The sequence below is a fragment of the Eschrichtius robustus genome, chromosome 3, assembly GCF_028021215.1.
Source record: "Eschrichtius robustus isolate mEscRob2 chromosome 3, mEscRob2.pri, whole genome shotgun sequence".
Classification (NCBI taxonomy): domain Eukaryota; kingdom Metazoa; phylum Chordata; class Mammalia; order Artiodactyla; family Eschrichtiidae; genus Eschrichtius; species Eschrichtius robustus.
In genome coordinates, this window is record NC_090826.1 from 81,818,217 (window position 1) to 81,839,058 (window position 20,842).

Here is a 20,842-nt window from a genome sequence, read left to right on the forward strand (position 1 = left end):
AGTTATACAGGTTATCATGAAAAAAAAAAAATTACTTCAAAAAGAACAAATATAAGAACCACACAAAAGTAAACTTTAGAAAGTAAAATGCTATAAAGCACCAGAGAACTGAGTTTAGAGATTCTATTCAGCCCTTAACTTACAGAAGAAGCACAAACCCCTCCTTCTCAAATTAAAATACACTGATAAAGTTCAACTGGATCTTAACTAAACTTGACTAGAAATTTCTAAGGGGAGAAAAGGAACAACTCTTCCTAACAAAAAAATTCCAGTTAATAAACGTAGAAAGAATGAGGCAAATATAAAAATCACCATTAGAACTCCACAATAAATAACTGCCATAGGCAAGAAAAATGAATGAATGTTAAAATTAGTGGGTAAAAGTTTAAGCACAGTCTCAAAGTATCTCTCCCCAAATATTTACTAATTACAAAGGAAAAAATAGTAAATTTATAGTACAGGATCTTAGCAGACAGCATCTGAGCCAAATGATGAAGGTTAACATCACCAGTAATGCCTATTGACATGACACACCCCCTGTTAAAATGTGCTGAGAAAGGCACCTCACCTCTGTGGTATCTTACCAATAATGCATATCCTCAATCTAATCAAGAGAAATCATCAAACCCCAATTGAAGGACATTCTAAAAAATATTTGACCAGCTCGCATCAGAAGTGCCAAGGTCAGAAAAGACAAGAAAAGACTGAACAACTGTCATGGACTGTAGGAGAGTAAGAAATAACAAATGCAATGTACTATTTTTGCAACTCTACTATAAACACAAAATTATCTTAAAAAATTATCGGCCACCCAAAAATTAGTTCTACCAAATTATTTTTATATCTTACTCTCAATCAAAAATGTTAATAACAAGTTAAACCCTCCAAACAATAACCAGGCCCCACATAACTTATAGCTTCTTTTAAAAATCAAGTTCTCCCTCAAAGGACAAGAATCTATTATTTACTATGTATAATTTCATTTATCTCACAGAACATTTTTTTACTGTGGTAAAATACACATAACAAACTTCACCATCTTAACTATTTTTAAATGTACAGTTCAGTGGTATTAAATACATTTATAATGTTGTGCAGCCATCACCACCATCATGTCCACAGCTTTTTTCATCTTATAAAACTGAAACTGTACCTATGAAACAATAACACCCCATTTCCCCCTCTCACCAGGCCCTGGCTACAACCATTTTACATTCTGTCTATGTGAGTCTGACAACACTAAGTATCTCATATAAGTGGAATCATACAGTATTTGTCCTATTGTGACTGGCTTATTTCACTTAGCATAATGTCCCCATAGTTCACCCATATTATACCATACACTGAGCATCTCTTTATGTGCTAATTGACCATTTATATTTCTTCTTTGGAGAAATGTCTATTCAAATTCATTGTCCATTTTTTAATCCAGCTGTTTAGTTTTTGGCTGTTGAGTTTTAAGAGTTCTGTATATATTCTAGATATTAATGTTTTATCAGATATGTGATTTGCAAACATTTTCTCCCATTCTGTGGGTTGCCTTTTTCTGTTGAATGTCTTAGAATACACAAAAATTTTCTCAAAGTACAGTAAAATTTTATTTTTAAATTTTATGAGCCTCTAATGGATAGAACATTTCTGAATTTTTTATTTTTATTTTTTCTTCCAGTTTTATTGAGATATAACTGACATACAGCGTCGTATAAGTTTAAGGTGTACAGCATAATGATTTGACTTATATACATCATGAATTATTACCACAATAAGTTTAGTGAACATCCATTACCGCATACAGATTAAAAAATTTTATTTATTTATTTATTTACTTCATTTATTTTTGGCTGCGTTGGGTCTTCCTTGCTGCCTGCGTACTTTCTCTAGTTGCAGCAAGCGGGGGCTACTCTTCGTTGCGGTGTGTGGGCTTCTCGTCGTGTTGGCTTTTCTTGTTGTGAAGCACAGGCTCTAGGCGCGCAGGCTTCCGTAGTTGTGGCTCGCAGGCTCTAGAGCGCAGGGTCAGTAGTTGTGGCGCGTGGGCTTCGTTGCTCTGTGGCATGTGGGAACTTCGCGGACCAGGGCTTGAACCCTTGTCCCCTGCATTGGCAGGCGGATTCTTAACCAGCATGCCACCAGGGAAGCCCCAACCTGTTACATTTTTAAATTAAAGTTGTTCCGCTCTAGGGCTTAAAATAGAAAATTTTTTTCCTTGTGATGGGAACTCAGAATTTACTCTCTTAACAACCTTCATATATAATGTACAGCAGTGTTATCTATCTTTATCATGTTATACATTACACCCCCAGTATTTATTTATCTAAAAACTGGAAGTTTGTGCCTTTTGACTGCCTTTATCAATTCCCCCTCTCTTGGCCCCCATCTCTAGTAACAACAAATCTGATCTCTTTTTCTATGAGCTTATTTGTTTCTGAAATATAACTGACCTACAACACTATGTTAGTTCCTGGTACACAACATAGTGACTTGACATTTCTATACATTTCAAAAGGATCACCTAACAAAGCTATTATATAACTACTGACCATAGTCTCCACACTGTACATTTCACACTGAGGACTCATTTTGTAACTGAAAGTTTTTACCTCTTAATATCCAAATTTTAAATTTTTCATGAACTTTAGTCTGTCTATTTTTTCTTTTGTTGTCTGTGCCGTTGGTGTCATATGCAAGATATCATTGCCAAATCCAATGTCATGAAGCTTTTGCCCTATGTTTTCCATCTAAGAGTTTTAGTTTTAGTTCTTATATTTAGATCTTTGATCCATTTTGACTTAAATTTTGCATATGGTGTTAGATGAGGGTCCAACTTCATATTTTCGCATGTGGATATCCGGTTTTCTCTGTACCATTTGTTGAAAGACAGTCCTTTCCATATTGAATGGCCTCAGCATCCTTGACAAAAATCATTTGATCATGTATGTAAGGGCTTATTTCTATCTTTATTCCAGTGCCAACCTGTTTTGATTACTGTAGCTTTGCAGTAAGTTTAGAAATCAGGATGTGTGAGTCCTCCAGCTTTGTTGATCTTGTTCAAGATTATTTTGGCTATTTGGGGTCCTTTAAGGTTCCATATGAATTTTAGAATAGGGTTTTCTATCTGCAAAAAAGATGTCATCAGTATTTTGATAAGGACTGCACTGAATCTGCAGATCTTTTTGGGTAGTATTGACATCTTAACAAGATTAAGTCTTCCAATCCTTGAACATGGGATGTGTTTCCATTTGTTGATATCTTTAATTTCTTGCAGTAATGTTTTGACGTTTTCATTATACAAGTCTTTCGCCTCCTTGGTTAAGTTAATTCCTAAGTATTTCTTTTGATGCTACTGAAAAATAAAACTTCTTCACTGATCCATTGGTTGTTCAAGAGTGTGTTGTTTAATTTCAAAAAAATTGCTGTTTCCGGTTTTACTTCTGTTATTGATATCTAACTTCAACTTGTTACAGCTGGAGAAGATATTTTGTACATCTCTTAAAATCTACTGAGACTTAACAGTGTTGTTGTTATTGGGTAGAGTGTTCTGTGTATCTCTATTAGATATAGTTGGTTTATTGTGTTGAGTCCTCTATTTCCTTACTTATATTCTCTCTGGCTGTTCTATCCATTACTGAGAGTGGGATATTGAAGTCTCCAACTACTACTGTAGAACTGTCCATTTCTCACTTCAATTCTGTCCATTTTTGCTTCACACATTTTGATAGTCTGTCATCGGCGTATAAATGTTTATAATTGTTACACCTATTGCTATATTGAAACTTTCATTAATATATATTACCTGACTTTGTCTCTTGGAAACTTTTAAAATTAAAGTCTGTTTTGTCTGATATTACTATAGCTACCTCTGTTCTCTTTTGTTTACTATTTGCATGGAATATCTTTTCCCAACCTTTTGCTTTCAAACTATTTGCATCTTTGGATCTAAAATGAGTCACCTGTAGATAACATATAGTTGGATCATGTGGTTTTCCCCATTCTGCCAATCTATGTCTTTTGGAGACTTTAATTCATTTACTTTTAAAGTAAGTACTGATAAGGAAGGACTTACTGTCATTTTGCTATTTGTTTTCTATATGCCTTGTAGCTTTTTTTGTCCCTCATTTCCTGCATTATTGTCGTCTTTAGTGTTTAGTTGGTTTTTTTGTAGTGAAATGCTTAAATTCCTTTCTAATTTCCTATTGTGTATATTCCATTGTTATTTTCTTTGTGGTTCCATGGAGATTATATTAACATTCTAAAGTTATAATACTCTATCTAATTTGAATTTATAGCAGCTTAACTTCAATAATATACAAGAACTCTGCTCTTTTATAGCTTCTTTCCCACCGCTTTTGGTTACTGGTCACAAAAACATGTATTTATACATTGTGTGCCCCAAAACACAAACTAATGATTCTTTTAAATCTATTAGTCTCCTAAATAATGTAGAAAACAAGACTTGGACATACAAACAAAAATTACAATACTAGTAACTTTTAGACTAATAATTGCTTTTTTAAAAAATGTATTAATTAAATCATGTAGAAAACAAAAAGTGGAGTTACAATCCACTGTTATGATAATAATAGCTTTCATAATTGCCCATGTGTTTGCCTTAATTAAGACCTTCATTTTGTGATATGACTTTGAGTTACTGTTTCGTGAGTGTCCTTTCATTTCACCCTGCAGGAATGAGTATTTCCTGAAGGGCAGATCTAGTGATAACGAGCTTAGCCTTCATTCACCTGGGAATGTCTCGATTTTTCCCTCACTTTTGAAAGACAGTTTTGCCAGATACAGGATTCCTGACTGTCTTTCCTTTTAGCACTTTGGATATGAAGGCCCACTTGTCTTCTGGCCTCCAAAGTGTCTGATAAGAAGTATGTTTATAATCTTATTGAGAATCCCTTGTACATAATGATTGGCTTCTCTTTTGCTGCCTTCAAGATTTGCTCTCTCTTTGCCTTTTGCAAGTCTGATTATAATGTGTCTTGGTGTGGGGTCTTTTTCACATCACTTTACTTGGAGTTCAATGAGCTTCTTAAATGTTTATATTCATGTCTTTCAACAAATTTGTTAAGTTTTCAGCCATTATTTCTTCAACATTCTCTCCCTCCACCCCACCTTCTCAGATTCCCACAATGTGTATGTTGGTCCACTTGATGGTATCCCACAGGTCCCTTAGGCTCTGTTCACTTTTCTTGGGTCCTTTTTTGTTGTTGCTGTTCCTCAAACTCAGTTATTTCCAGTATCCTATCTTCAGGTTCACTTATTCTTCTACCTGCTCAAATCTGCCTTTCAATCACTCTAGTGAACTTTTCATTTCAGTTATTGTACTTTTCAGATCCAGAATTTCTTTTTGGTTTGTTTTTAGATTTTCTATCCCTTTACTGATATTTCCATTGTGTTCATACATCTTTTTTACTTTTCCCACATCTTCCTTTATTTCTTTGAGCATCTTTTAAAGTCTCTACCAAATCTGCCATGAAGTCTCCTTCAGATACAGTTTATTTTTTTCCTTTGAATGGGTCATATTTTCCTGTTTCTTTCCATGCCTTGATTTTTTTGTTGTTGAAAACTAGACATTTGAATCTAGTAATGTGGTAACTCTGAAAATCAGATTCTCCCCCTCCCCAGAATTTGCTGGGGGATTTTTTTGTTATTGTTTTTGTCTTTTTGATTGTTATAGGCTGTCTCTGTGTTGATGACCAACCTGAGCTGTAAACTTATGGTATCCGCAGGTCTTTTCTGAGCCTCTCCCTTGGGCATGCACAGTAACGTTTTAATTTTCTCCATATATGCAGTTGTTTTTGAACGTGCTAGTCTTTTGTGTCTGGCTCCCAAAAGGGGAAAAAGAAAAAAATGAAGGGGAGAAAAGGGCACAAGCCCTTTAAATCTCTTGGCAGTCTCTTCAGCCAGAGGAAGAGGTGCAACAACAGTGGAGAGAGATGCAACATCAATGGGGAGATGTGCAACAACAACTTCTTTGCACCTGTCCGATCATGAACAGTGATCAGGAATCAGAGCACAGATCCCCAATATGTGGAGGACACGGTCTTTTTTGCCCACCCTGACTCCCACAAGCTGCATGCAGGCTGTTCCAGGAATACAAGCACAGCTGCCTGTCAGTGGCTAAGGGGTAGAGAATGGGTAATGTGCTAAGACCTGAACTGATCAAATTAACTGCAATTTACCATGCCTACCCCTAGAAGTTACAAGTCTTCAATAGACTTCAGAGTTCCAAAATAGTTAACATCAGACAGATTCTGGCAGTGCCAACTATTGTCTAGGTGGCAGACAGATTCCTGGTGCTTCCTACTCTGCCATCTTTTCACAATCTTCTGTCCACAGTGACTATGTAATATGCCAATTTTGAGACTTAGAAAGAAGGAGAAACTTGCCAAAGGTCACACCCTTAACTGCTACACTGCTATGTCTCTTACTTTGGTATGTCTAAACGAATACAGGATATCCAAAAAATTTTGATTCTAAAAAGGTGCGAAACATTTTGAACAATGGCTGCACTGTTGAAATAACTTTATAGCCTTCACAAATGACTACTGTGAAGTAGATATTTTGTAATGTATTGAGATAAATGTCATCATTACTCATTCACAAACCTACAACAAAACACTACGAGTTATCATTTAATCCTTGTTTCCCAATTCAGTCACCAAGCATGTTCAATTCAACCACCTTAACACTGCTCTAAAATTCAGTATTACTTTTTCATCTGCATTGATCATTTTTTAAAACAAACTTTATTTTTTAGAACGGTTTTAGATTTACAAAATAATTAGAAGAGTACAGAGTTTCTATAGACCCCATCCCCAGTTTCTCCTAGGTTTACATCTTACATTAGCATAGTACATTTATGACAATTAATGAACCAATATTAATACATTATTGACAACTAAAGTCCATACTTTACTCAGGTTTCCAAAATTTTTGGCTAATGTCCTTTTTCTACTCTAGGATCCCATCCAGGATACCACACTACATTTAGCTGTCACGTCTTCTTAAAGTCCCATGGTTAGGACAGTTTCTCAGACTTTCCATGTTTTTGATGACCCTGACAGTTTGAGGAGTACTGGTCATCAGGTATTCTGTAGTATGTCCCTCAACTGGGATTTGTCTCATGCTTTGCTCATGATTATACTGGTATTATGGGTTTTGGGGGAGGAAGACCACAGAGGTTAAGTCCCATTTTCACCACATCACATCAAAGGTATAAACTATCAACAGGATACCACTGTTGATGTTGACCTTGATCACCTGGCTGAGGTGTGATCAGGTTTCTGCAAACCTACTTCCAAGTAGCTGCAAAGCTCCCTCGTTCTCCCTTCACTGGTAGTATTTTTAGGCCTTTGTTATGGCTTATCTAAATTACTAGAGGAATCTTTTAATTGTTCTTGCTACTTGTCAGTTTCTTAACTCAATCTTTTCTAAACACTATTACCAGAGTGGTATTTTTTGGGGACTTCCCTGGTGGCACAGTAGTTAAGAATCGGCCTGTCAATGCAGGCAACATGGGTTCGAGCCCTGGTCCGGGAAGATCCCACATGCCATGGAGCAACTAAGCCCATGTGCCACAACTACTGAGCCTGTGCTCTAGAGCTTGCGAGCCACAACTACTGAGCCCACGTGCTACAACTACTGAAGCCTGTGCACCTAGAGCCTGTGCTCCACAACAAGAGAAGCCACCGCAATGAGAAGCCCGCACACCGCAACAAAGAGTAGCCCCCACTTGCCTCAACTAGAGAAAGCCCACGCACAGCAACGAAGACCCAACGCAGCCAAAATAAATAAATAAATAAATACATACATTTATTTATTTTAAAGAATAATAATTTTAAAAAATAAAAATAAAAATGTTGATTTGGATCATGTCATTCCCAGAGTTAAAATGATTAGGTGGCTAGGGCTTCCCTGGTGGCGCAGTGGTTGAGAATCTGCCTTCCAATGCAGGGGATACGGGTTCGAGCCCTGGTCCGGGAAGATCCCACATGCCACGGAGCAACTAGGCCCATGAGCCACAACTACTGAGCCTGCGTGTCTGGAGCCTGTGCCCCGCAACAAGAGAGGCCGCAACAGTGAAAGGCCCGCGCACCACGATGAAGAGTGGCCCCTGCTTGCCGCAACTAGAGAAAGCCCTCGCACAGAAACAAAGACCCAACACAGCCAAAAGTAAACAAATAAATAAATAAATAAGATAAAACAAAAAAATACTATACTCTTAAAAAAAAAACTATATTAAAAAAAAATGATTAGGTGGCTATCCATTACCTTCAGACTACATTTCAAAGGCTTACCAAAAGTAATCAAGGCTCTTTGGAGAAATGCCTTTTTCCTGTGTAGAAGGAAGTAAGGTACAAGATGAATCTGGAATATTTTGTTGCCCTAAAAGTAAGGGAATTCTCAAAGAATCATGGGAACTTGTCAAAAAGACATGGCAGCCAGCTTGAAGGGGTTCCCAGTGGACAAAGCAGGGACAACTTGAGAGTAATGGACTATAATTCACAAAATAAAATAAGACACAGTGGACTTCCCTGGTGGTGCAGTGGTTAAGAATCCGCCTGCCAATGCAGGGAACATGGGTTCCATCCCTGGCCCGGGAGGATCCCACATGCTGGGGAGAAACTACCGAGCCCGTGCACCACAACTACTGAGCCTGCACTCTAGAGCCCGCGAGCCACAACTACTGAGCCCGTGTGCCACAACTACTGAAGCCCATGCGCCTAGAGCCCGTGCTCTGCAACAAGAGAAGCCACGACAATGAGAGGCCCACGCACCGCAACAAAGAGTAGCCCCTGCTTGCCTCAACTGGAGAAAGCCCATGCGCAGCAACAAAGACCCAACACAGCCAAAAAATGAAAACAAACAAATTAATTAAAAACAAACAAACACAGGGCTTCTCAAAAACCAGTCTGAAAACCACCTAGTAGTTCTTAAAAAAAAAAAAAAAAGACTCAGTGGATTCACACAGATATAAATAAATAAATAAATAAGCAAGCAAGCAAGCAAAGAGATAACTAAAAAGAGAAAGAAGGGAAACCTCTTCCTTACACTAGAATGCCAATTAATAAGGAAGGAATGAGGGAGTTGAGACAATCATAAACAGAGCCAAATATGGGGAGGGAAAGTTAGGTAAGGAACAGGATATTATATAATCTCAAAGTACCTTGACACAAATTACTGACTCATAAAAGAAAAAATAATAACTTTATAGTAGTGAAATCTGGCAGACATCACCTTAACCAAGTGATCAAAGCTAACATCATCTTCCTTAAGAAACTGAAAGTAGAGCTACTGTATGATCCTGCAATCCCACTCCTGGGCATATATCTGGAGAAAAACAGAAGCTGAAAAGATACATGCACCCCAATGTTCATAGCAGCACTATTTACAATACAAGACATGGAAGAAACCTAAGTGTCCATTAACAGATAAATGGATAAAGAAGATGTGGTACATACACACTATGGACTTATTACTCAGCCTTAAAAAAAGAATGGAATAATGCCATTTGAAGCAACATGGATGGACCTAAAGATTATCATACTAAGTGAATTGAAGTAAGCCAGAGAAAGCTAAGTAGCATATGATATTGCTTATATGTGCAATATAAAAAAATGATACAAATGAACTTATTTATAGAACAGAAATAGACTCACAGACATAGAAAACAAACTTATGGCTACCAAAGCGGGGAGGATAAATTAGGAGTTTGGGATTAAAATATACACGTTACTATACATAAAATAGATAACCAACATGGACCTACTGTATAGCACAGGGAACTATACTAAATATCTTGTAATAACCTATAATGGAAGAGAATGTAAAAAAAGAATATATATATATATATATATATACATATATATGTGTGTGTGTGTGTGTGTGTGTGTATATATATATCTGAATCATTTTGCTGTACACCTGAAACTAACACAACATTGTAAATCAACTATATTTCAATAAAAAATTTAAAATAAATAAATTGATTTTTTTTGAAAAAGGTAACATCATCAACATTGAGACAAGCCAAAATTGACGAGAAGACACAATATTATTGGTATACCTGCCAAAAATGTGCAACCTGAATCTAATAATGAGGAAATGTTAGATAAACCGAAATTGTGGGATCTTCTACAAAATAACTGGCCTGTACTCTTCAAATATATCAAGGTCGAGAAACACAAAGCATTGAGAGAGCATTTCAGATTAAAGGAGATTGAACTGACACTATTTACAATACAAACATGGAAGACTTAATGCAATACACGGGACTTCCCTGGTGGCACAGTGGATAAGAATCTGCCTGCCAATGCAGGGGACATGGGTTCGAGCCCTGGTCTGGGAAGATCCCACATGCCGCGGAGCAACTAAGCCCGTGCACCACAACTACTGAGCCTGCGTGCCGCAACGACTGAAGCCCACACGCCTGGAGCCCGTGCTCCGCAACACGAGAAGCCACCGCAAGGAGAAGTCTGCGCACCATAACGAAGAGTAGCCCCCGCTCGCCGCAACTAGAGAAAGCCCGCATGCAGCAATGAAGACCCAACACAGCCAAAAATAAATAGAATTAAATCTTTAAATAAATAAATAAATAAACAAATTGCAATATACGATCCTGGAGGGTCTGGAGTGGATACAGGACCCAGGGGGTAAGGGATTAAGTGTGGGGAGTGGGTAGAAGTTGGGGATGGGAGGAGGAGATTGTTGTAAGGAATATTATTGGGACAAGTGATAAAATTTGAACTTCTATTATGGATTAGAATACTATTGTATCTATGATAATTTCCTGATTTTGATTAACTGCTGACTTCAGTTTTAAAAAAAAAAAAAAGCTCTGTTCTTAGGAAGTACATATTCAAGTATTTAAGGATAAAGGGCACAATATCTCAACTTACTCTAAAATGGGTCCTCCCAAAAATAATGGGTATGGATTTTACTTACACACACACACACACATATTATTTTATTTATATATATGCATGTGTGTGTGGGGGGGGAGGAAAATAAAACAAATGGGGCAAAATGTAAACAATTGGTGAATTTGGATAAGTGGCATAAGGGAGTTCCTTGTAGTATATTTGTAACTTTTTAAAAAAGTTTAAAAGGATACCAAAATAAAAATTACAACAAAAGAAGCCAAAGGCTAAGACTGATTGCTTGCAACATTCATATCTTAAAGAAACCCCTAAACCACATGTCAGTGATTAGTGAGCAGTTGAAACACGGCTAATAGAACTGATTTAATGAATCTTTAATTCTATTTAAATAACCACATACAGGTAGTGGCTACCATACAGGATAGCACAGCTTTAAATACCCCTAGGTTCCCACCACATTTCAAACTTCACTGCCTACTACACTCCCATTTGCCTATGGTACAGTCACACTGGCTTTTTACTGTTCTTAAACATATCAATCATTCTTATTTCATTCATTACATTTACTGCTCTCTCAGCACGAAATATACTTGCCCAGATAACCACATGGCTCCCTCTCTCACTTCCTTCAGCTGTCTGCTCAAATGGTGCTTTATCAGTCTGTGCGCCCTGAGTTCTCTATCTAAAAAAAGCACCCCATCACTTCCATGTCCTTCATCCTCCTTTACTTTTCCTTCATGGCACTGCCACTGATGGACATGATACTGTATATTTGTTCAGAAGCTGCTCCTTTTGATTTTTCTCGCTTTGCTCTCTCAGGGCACACTCCTTCTGGGGCAAGTCATTCTGAAATTGTACCTTTTGTTTGGAACTCCAGAGGTTTTTATATCTCAAAGTCAGTCTTCTGCACTTCTAGAAGTTCCACAAAGGAGGAACTCCCTCTCTGTAGTCTTCATTTAACCCCAGCAATTGGAAACATAAGTTCTTCAAAAGTATACTCTGGTGCCCTCTCCTTCAGAAAACAACCTGAATCTTCATCTTCTGCCATCCTCCTATCCAACCATGTCAGTGGTCTTCAACTTTTTTTTCCTCATGTACCTGCTAAAAGAATGTTGCCCCTTATATACTTTAAAGAAGTCTAAAAAATTTTTGTTACTTAAGCGCTGCTCCATTGGATTTTTCGTGCTTTGTTCTCTAAGGGCACACGCCTTCTGTAGCAAGGCATTCTGAAATTGTCCTTTTTGTTTGGTACCCCAGAGATTTTTATATCCCAAAGTAATGCACCACAGTAAGAACTGGTGTGTGACAGGTTTGCCTTACTTTTATAAAGTGGTAGAAGGCAGACTGTAAAAGGGGAGCTAGAAAGGAGAACAAAGATACCCTAACGAAGAAGAACAAACCTGACTCCAAATTGGATCTATTCCTTTAGCTCTAACCTTTGAGTTCTGTTGCCTGTTCTTAGTTATGCTGGTTCTGCACCTTTGTAAAAGGATGTTGCCTATGGCCTAAAATATACATGAGAGCCCATTCTCAAGGCTCTGCCTCCCAGGCTTGATCTTTAAAAGTATCAATATAACACTTCTCCATTCATATAGAGATAAAAAGTTGCAGAACAGAGAACAACGTTTGTCTTGTTGAGGGCTGACAGGAACATTGTGACTAGACTCAGGTGGACAGCTGCAAGAACAAAGGATTCTGGCACCAAGAAGTCTGCAACAACCAGCTACACACTCTCTCCTTTTAGTATTAAAGAGACCTAAATCCTAACTCAGGTAAAACGGTTCACTGGGACACCAGTCCACCATCTTCCTGGTCTTCTGGCTTTCCAAATAAAGTCACTATTCCTTGCCCCAACGCCATGTCTCTCGATTTACTGGCCTGCCGTGTGGCGAGTACTACAAGCTTGAACTCAGTAAAAATACCTCTACCATAGGAATATTATCAGGGCAGATAAAAGTTAGGAAAGAATATAAATGGAAACTGAAAATCTAGTTACCATGCTCTGAACATTTTCCTGGGCCCCAACAGACTAGACTGTGTATGCAGTTTAAAGACACATAGGCTAGGCATCTCTTACATGTTATATTAATAACATGTTATATTGACATCTACCAGACTGTAAATGTAATAGCCTATTTACTTCTGTTCTGCCACCATCCTACCCACAGGAAGTTTGAACCTTCTTCAGAGCCAGGTCCAAGTCTAAGTTCATTACATTTTGAGAGTGATACTTAGTAGAAATGGAGTAGAAATGGATGACACTCATCTTTTAATACTGATAAAGTATTATTCTCCAGAATATGCATAAACAACAATTAACCACTAAGAAGTAGTCAATGCAGTAAGAAGTAGATACTGCAATAGAAAAGGAAGGGAAGTACCAACCAAAGAAAAAAAAAGGAAGGGAAAGAAAACAGAAGCATATTTGTTACGGTGATCTATAATCAGTGATCTTTGATGTTACTGTTGTAAGAAAGATTACAACTCGCTGAAGGCTCAAATGATGATTAGCAATTTTTAGCAGTAAAGTTTTTTTCTAATAAATTTATTTATTCATTTATTGATTTATTTATTTTTGGCTGCATTGGGTCTTCTTTGCTGCACACGGGCTTTCTCTAGTTGCGGCAAGCAGGGGCTACTCTTCGTGGCAGTGCGTGGGCTTTTCATTGTGGTGGCTTCTCTTGTTGCAGAGCACAGGCTCTAGGCATGCAGGCTTCGGTAGTTGTAGCACACAGGCTCAGCAGTTGTGGCGCACAGGCTTAGTTGCTCCCCGTGGCATGTGGGATCTTCCCAGACCAGGGATCAAACCCGTGTGCCCTGCATTGGCAGGCAGATTCTTAACCACTGCGCCACCAGGGAAGTCCAAATAAAGTATTTTTAAATTAAGGTCAACAGGCAGAAATTGAGATGGCTCCTAAGATTTTATCAATTATAGAACAGAACAGCTTTTCGGTCGGTAATGTCTCAAAATGATGGTGTGATGTGATTGGTTATTAGAAATTTCACAGGTAATTTATTAACAATAATAGTTGAATATGATAAATTGTATTTTTGCAAATTAGAACCAACTAATTTTAATAACATAATTCTTACTCATATTCTAATATACTTTCTGGAGTAGGAATCTCCATGGGAATACGTTGTACATGTTAATGTAATTTCATGTTGCAGCAGCAGAGATACTGAGAACAAGTGTCAGGAATGCTAACAATGACCTCAGGCTAAGATTTATTTAATTGCTGGAAGCTAGAAGAGTAAGAACTGTTGTTCTTAATTAACACCTTTATCATATTTCAAAAATTAACCTTTGCAGGCCAACACTGCATATCTTGAACTTTTATGAAATATATTCAAAGAAAAGTTTCACTAGAAAGTAATACACAGTAAACAAAATTTTAACTTAATGCATACCTCATGCCTATCTTGCTGGTTATGCTAATCTTGAACTTAAGTGATAAACTGGGATCAACTAAGAGGAAAAGAATGTCAGTGACTTAGACCACACCACAAAAGCGGTTTCTAAAATAACAGCACACTCACATATATACACTTACCAGGTTCCTAATTCTAATCAATGTGGAATGGGAAGGGGAGTTTTAAAAGTAATACACAATAATCCCATGCACCACTAGAGCACTATGAAATTCCAATATTAAATTTAGGTTATATTGAAACCAATACCACCAAATAAAACATTACAGCTCAATAAAATGAGGAGGAAATCTGCACTCACCACTAGAATGTTTTGCTTCTTCCATTTAATTTCCTAAATGCATCAACAAACCCCCATAACTAAAAAAACAAAATATAAAATACTTACTTTTTCATTTTTTTTGAGTTATACTTGACTTGGTAAGCTGCCTGGATTAATTTGTCTGGACCACCATCAAACTGATGTGGAATGACCTTCTGAAAGTGCTAAAATACAATAGGAAAAAAACATAAGAATGACTTAGTACCATTTACTATCAATTAATTAATAGTAAAATCTAGAGACATTCAAGAAATCATGGCCTGGCTTACCTGTAACATCCCTTCCATGTCGAGTTGCATCAGTTCTGCCTGATTCATTTGAAGAAGCGCTAATCCTACCCGAAACACTATTTCTAAACCCTGAGGAATCAAATTATAAAGTCAAATTTGTCTTATTCTTCCAAAACAAAAACTAATCATTCAAAAGAATACTAAGGTAAACATTTAGGGATCTAAACAGAGGTGGGCACACATTTTCTGTAAAGAGTTGGAGAACAAATGTTTTAGGCTTTATGAGCCCTCCCTATGGTTACTGTCACAAATAATCAACCCTGCCATTGCAGCTCAAAAGCAGACACAGACATCACATCAACAAATGGTCACGGCTATGTTCCAAGAAACTTTATTTACAGAAATAAGTGGAAGGATAGATTTGGCATGCAAACCAGAAGAGATCAGTACATGAATCATAGCTTGCTGGCTCCAGACTAACCTAATTTAGCTACATTATACAAACTGATCTTCCCAAGATGTAATTAATAACAATTAATAATATTCTTAGGTGCTCTCTATCACTGATCACCTATCCTTACCTTCCTACCTTCTCACTCAAAATATACAAGACAAAGGATCACTACTACATATCACTGACAATTAAAAGGACTGCCTGCAAGGTGTTCATGGGATAGAAGAAACTTAATTATACTCATTACTTCTTCCTCTTTGGGTAACAGATGCATTGCAACAATATTAACTGTAAGGTAAATTTTACCCCTCACTAATTCTCACTAAATCAAAAAGGAGGTGAAACAGAGGTCTGATTAAGAGTGTGGGTTCCAGATTTTGAATGCCTACATCTGAATCCTGGTTACTATACCACTTATGTGTCCATAGACGAGCTACTTAATCTTCCTCTAAATATCGGCTTCCTCATCTCTCATCTACCATCTATCAAATGGGGAGATGAATAGTACTGATAGGGTTGTTATAGGATTAAATGAGATTATCCAGGTAAGCAGTTTAGCATGGAACACATGCATCTCCTTTATCGTTCGCCTCATTGCCCGGCTCTCACCTCAGACATAAAGATATCAAATATCCTTGTTGCAACTGGTAGTGGAAAAGTCGTAAGGAAGATAGTCAGAAACCAAGATGATGCATACATTGAGGTATGAAAACTCTGAGACTGAAAATGCACAAAGAGTTCTGGAAGATGCTCCTGAAGAGATGAAAAGAATTTCTTAGTTAAAACATGGTAAAACTGAGTATTTTAAGCCAGACCATTGTATACATACTAAAGTAGCCGATCGCAAACACAAACATAAAATTTAGGCATCATATGGAAGAGTTAAGAGGCAGAAATTGACACATTCTGGATAGTGGTTATTGTCTGGAAAAGAAAGAAGGGAAAAAGGATGTGGAGTTGGACCCTAAAAAGTTGGAACTTTTTAATGATTTATTAATAAAAAGAAAAATTACAATAAATAAGTAAAAAATTTATATTTCTTTAATCTTATTTGTGGGTACATGGGTACCTGATATTTTCTATACTTTTCTATAAACTATAATATTTCCAAAAAAAATTTTTAAGGGAAAGAAATGTTATCTTGAAATACTTTCAGGTGCTAGCTACCATTGATCGCCTATCCTAAGCTTCCTACCTTCTCACCCAAAATACACATACTTCAACACTCTAGTAATTCAGAACATAAATGACACATTAACTGAAAATAAACCAAGGGAGTTTAAGGGTGATAAAAATAAGCTTACTAGTTCAAAAAAAAAAATTAAGAATCACCAAGACCTACTTTGTCTTTTACTTTAAAATGTAAAAACATTTTGTATATCCCCTTCGTCTCATCACACACAGAAAAGATAGAGGATTTTAAAATTGCTGTGGGTAAGGCTGCCAGGGAAACGTAGACTTGTGAAAATGGCTCTTATGCCAGCTGAATGATTAACCTATATTCTTAAATTCTGCTTACCTAATTGAAATTTAAGTAAATGAAGAATATTTCTACCATTACATTACAGGACAAAATAGTAAATTTATTTATATATATATAAATATAAAAATTAAATCCAGAAAGATGAAATACTTCAAAGGTATTTTTTACTTGGTTCTGATTCCTCTCTTCCTCCTCTTCACCCTCACACAGTCACTAAGACTCTGACTCTTAAACTAGCAACACAAAAGGATAGAAACAATATTTTTTTTAAAAGATTACAGGCTAGCAAAAAAAGTGATGAAAAGGGAAAGGCAGGGGAGAGGACTGAAAGAGATAAAAGAGACAGTCTCAAAGGAAATGAATTGATGTCAGTGTCCAAATGTCATGGGCTTCTGTAAGAGAGCATAGTCTACGTAAAATAATAGGATACAATATGGCATAATAAAGAAATTCATCCATCTAGGTTATGATATACTATATTTGGCACAAATGCTTAAGGTCTGAATATAAAAACTGTAGTCAAGTTCCAGACTGTGATCTACCTGCAGACAGTGCCTAGCTGGGAAGTAGGTCTAAACTGTGGATTAACCGAACAACAAATGATGATGTGATTAAAACACTGGGCTTTTTTCAATAGCTTTAATGCTTTTAACATTAAATTTGCTTAGTTGTCACTCAAACCAAGATGACAAAAAATATAAAGGCAATATGTTTTTGGTTAACACCACACTTTTACCTGTATCATGCATTCAAACTGGTACATACAAAGGCCTAATTCTGCCATACTTGGTTTAAAAAGTTCACGAAGTCTATAATCTTGCATTAATTTAACAAATACACAGAAAGCTTCTTCTTCTGGCATCTGCATTAGGAGGAAAAAAGCAACATAGGTTAATGTTCTGTGATACGCAAATAAGCTAAATACATTTAAACTAAGTAACCATCCAACTATAAACAATGTTGTTATTTTGGTTTTTATTGTCATTAACTTTTTCTTTTACTGGAGCATAATTGCTTTACAATGTTGTGTTAGTTTCTGCTGTACAATGAAGTGAGTCAGCTATATGTATACCTATATCCCCTCCCTCTTGGACCTTCCTCCCACCCATCCCCCCCATCCCCCCCATCCCCCCACCCATCTAGGTTGTCACAGAGCACCGATCCTAGCTGCCTGTGCACTATAGCATGTATCCACTAGCTATTTTACACATGGTAGTGTATATATGTCAATCCTGAGTGCCATGTGGTACAATATTAAGAGCAATGGACTAGAAATCAGAAGCTTCTAATTTCCCATTCTATCACCGACAATGAGAAGTTAGACAAATCTTACAGCCTCTGAGACTAGCTGCCTCACTTGCCTAACTCATGAATTCAACCAACAAATATTCATTTAAAGCCAGATACTTCTCTCTCTCTCTGAGTATATACCGGTGAACAAAATAAACAGTATCTACCCTCAAGGAGGTTGAACCTTCTAGTTGGGGGAGATTGATAATACATGGAATAAATCAATTAATATATATGTCAGATGGTGAGAAGTGCTATGGAAATAAAACAAAGTATAGCAACAGGGAATCCCGGGGAGCTACACTGCTATTTATATATAGATAGGTCAGGGAAAGTCTCTTGATAAGGTAACATGTGAGCAAAATACTGAAGTAAGGGAACAACTGAGGAAAGAACAGTTCTGGGAGAATAATACAAAGGTCTTGAAATGGAATCACGATTGGCATGCTCAAGGAACAACGAATAGGGGACTACTAAATTAGTAGTAATGTTACAAATGAAAGTATGGTTATGGAGGAGAAATACAGGGAATCAAATTACATAGGATTTTAGAAGCCACTGTAAGGATTTGGACTTTCACCTTAAGTGAGACAGGAAACCTTTCAAGGGTTCCAAGCAGAAACAATATGGCGTTAAGTGTTAAAAGAACTTGTAAAATAAGTTTTTAAAAAACCTGTAATTAGAGTTTTAAAGGTTCCAATTTCACATTTTATGTGTAACTCACTAGATAATCATATCAACTAAGATAATGAACATAAAAGCTCTGTAATAAGAATATGTAGGGACATAACACTTACACAAATTATTTTGTGGTCTTTTTTTTTGGCCTGCCACACGGCATGCAGGGATCTTAGTTCCCCAACCAAGGATGGAACCCATGCCCCTTGCAGTGGAATCGTGGAGTCCTAACCACTGGACCGCCAGGGAATTCCCATGTGGCCTTTCTTAAAATAAAATTTTCTAATGTTCATTCACTCACATTATACCAGTGTGTTTCAAAAGACGAAACCTCAAAGGGTCTCTAGGCACTCTTCTTACTGAAGACTACTTTTATTAACAATACATTTTTCCTGGCCTTGACACAGCCATGGACAGGAGCCAAGAGTTATTCTTGGCAAAACCCATACTTCCTTCCTTCCTCCCAACATACATAGCCACAATTTTGCCTTGGAGACCATCCTTATTAATCCTGTCAAGCTTTATAGCCCCACTGATTTTTATATCAGTTACTACAAGAAACCCTACATCTCAGAACTCTCATCCCATGTGCTTGGTTCTATTGCTCCCATAATTTAACCCCATTTCCAATATTCCCGAAACCTTTTCCACAGTACTTTCTAAAACTGATAATACGCCATCAACAAAATATCCTACCTATACCCTCAATCTGTTTACCAAATGTTCTTTCACTGTCTTTCTCTAAGTGAAACCTGATTCCCCCGAAGAATACTTCAACACCGAAACCTGGCTCTCTCCTGAGGTGGCTGTTTTCTCTCCCAGAGCACTGGAAGAGGCCTGGGGTAGAGAGGTTTATGTCCCTCCTTGGACCTCAACGCCTCATTGCCATTGCATTAACTACCCCTTCCCTCTGAAACATATACCAGCAGATATTACCCTTTACTCCTCTTTTTTGCAGCATCTACAAACCTCTGGATCAACCCCCAGCCCCAAACTCCACTCATTTTCATGAGGATTAATTCCCTGGCCTAGCAGATCTTTGACTCCTTTCCTCCAATGATCCTGGCAAGTAGTTACTAGTGCAGGCTCTAGGGCCACACCACCTGAGGTTCAAATCACAGAGTGATACTTTTAAAGTATGAATCAGAGATCACATCACTCCACTGCTCAAAACACTCTAGTGCCTCCCCATATCCTCAGTAAAAGTCAAAATGCTTACAAGGTCCTACATGATGTGGCCCCTTACTACTTCTCCAAACTCATCTCCCACAACTACCTTCCCCTTTCCACTTCTCCCTCCACCCCTCAACTCCAGTCACAGTGAGAATGAGTCAATTTATCTCCCTTTTTTGCCTTCTAAGAACTTCTTCTCCTCTGAATATATCAAATAAGTCATTCCCTCTCTCCTCCGCAATAGCACTGATATAGAAATTGGGAGAAGGTTTTAAAAATGGTGATATTTAAAAAAAATAAGTTGAAATGATTGAATAAAAGACCAAAAGGAGGTAGAAAAAATACTATCACTGGGTCCCTCTCAACAAGATTGAAACGATAGTCACAAAATGAAAAAGTGTGACACCAAGTAAAATATAAATATGAAGAACAATCACCCAGTTGTTTTACAGTCATTCCTTTTATTATAAAGAAATTTGCACACTTGAGTCTTACAGCGATGTGTTGCTACATACCTCCTCTACGAAACTGAGTTAATAAGAATCACTGAGTTCTGAACTCAGTGCAGAACTGAGTTGCAAAAACAAGACTCAAATGAAGTTATCTCCAAGGTTTCTTTTCAGATCATATTTTAGTCTGAGACTAAATATAGAGTATGATAGACTTTTTTTTTTTTATTTCAATAAGGCTGAAGAGGTAACACAACATGCTATTTCCCTTCAAAGCTATGACTGATCGTCCCTGTCCTTGACTTCTGAAAACACCCCACCCAAAATAAGTCACTGCCAATGGAAATACATGTCATATCCCTAGGGCAGTAAAAGTGACTGAGTACCTCTATTTTAGAGCCTATAGTAAAACAGGCATAACAAGCCCTCAGCTCTGTGACAAATA

At 37.2% G+C, this 20,842-nt stretch overlaps 1 protein-coding gene across 6 annotated transcripts in view; it reads right to left on the reverse strand.

The window, feature by feature from the left end:
- EVI5 (ecotropic viral integration site 5) overlaps positions 1-20,842 on the reverse strand; it is a 221,630-nt gene that overhangs the window by 115,221 nt on the left and 85,567 nt on the right. For all 6 annotated transcript variants that reach the window (XM_068540314.1, XM_068540313.1, XM_068540311.1 and 3 more), the window contains 4 exons: positions 17,544-17,669; positions 15,934-16,077; positions 14,910-14,999; positions 14,707-14,804 (listed from right to left, as the gene is read on the reverse strand). In XM_068540314.1, coding sequence (XP_068396415.1) covers positions 14,707-14,804; positions 14,910-14,999; positions 15,934-16,077; positions 17,544-17,669 — 458 coding nt within the window. The remainder of the gene's footprint in view (positions 1-14,706; positions 14,805-14,909; positions 15,000-15,933; positions 16,078-17,543; positions 17,670-20,842) is intronic.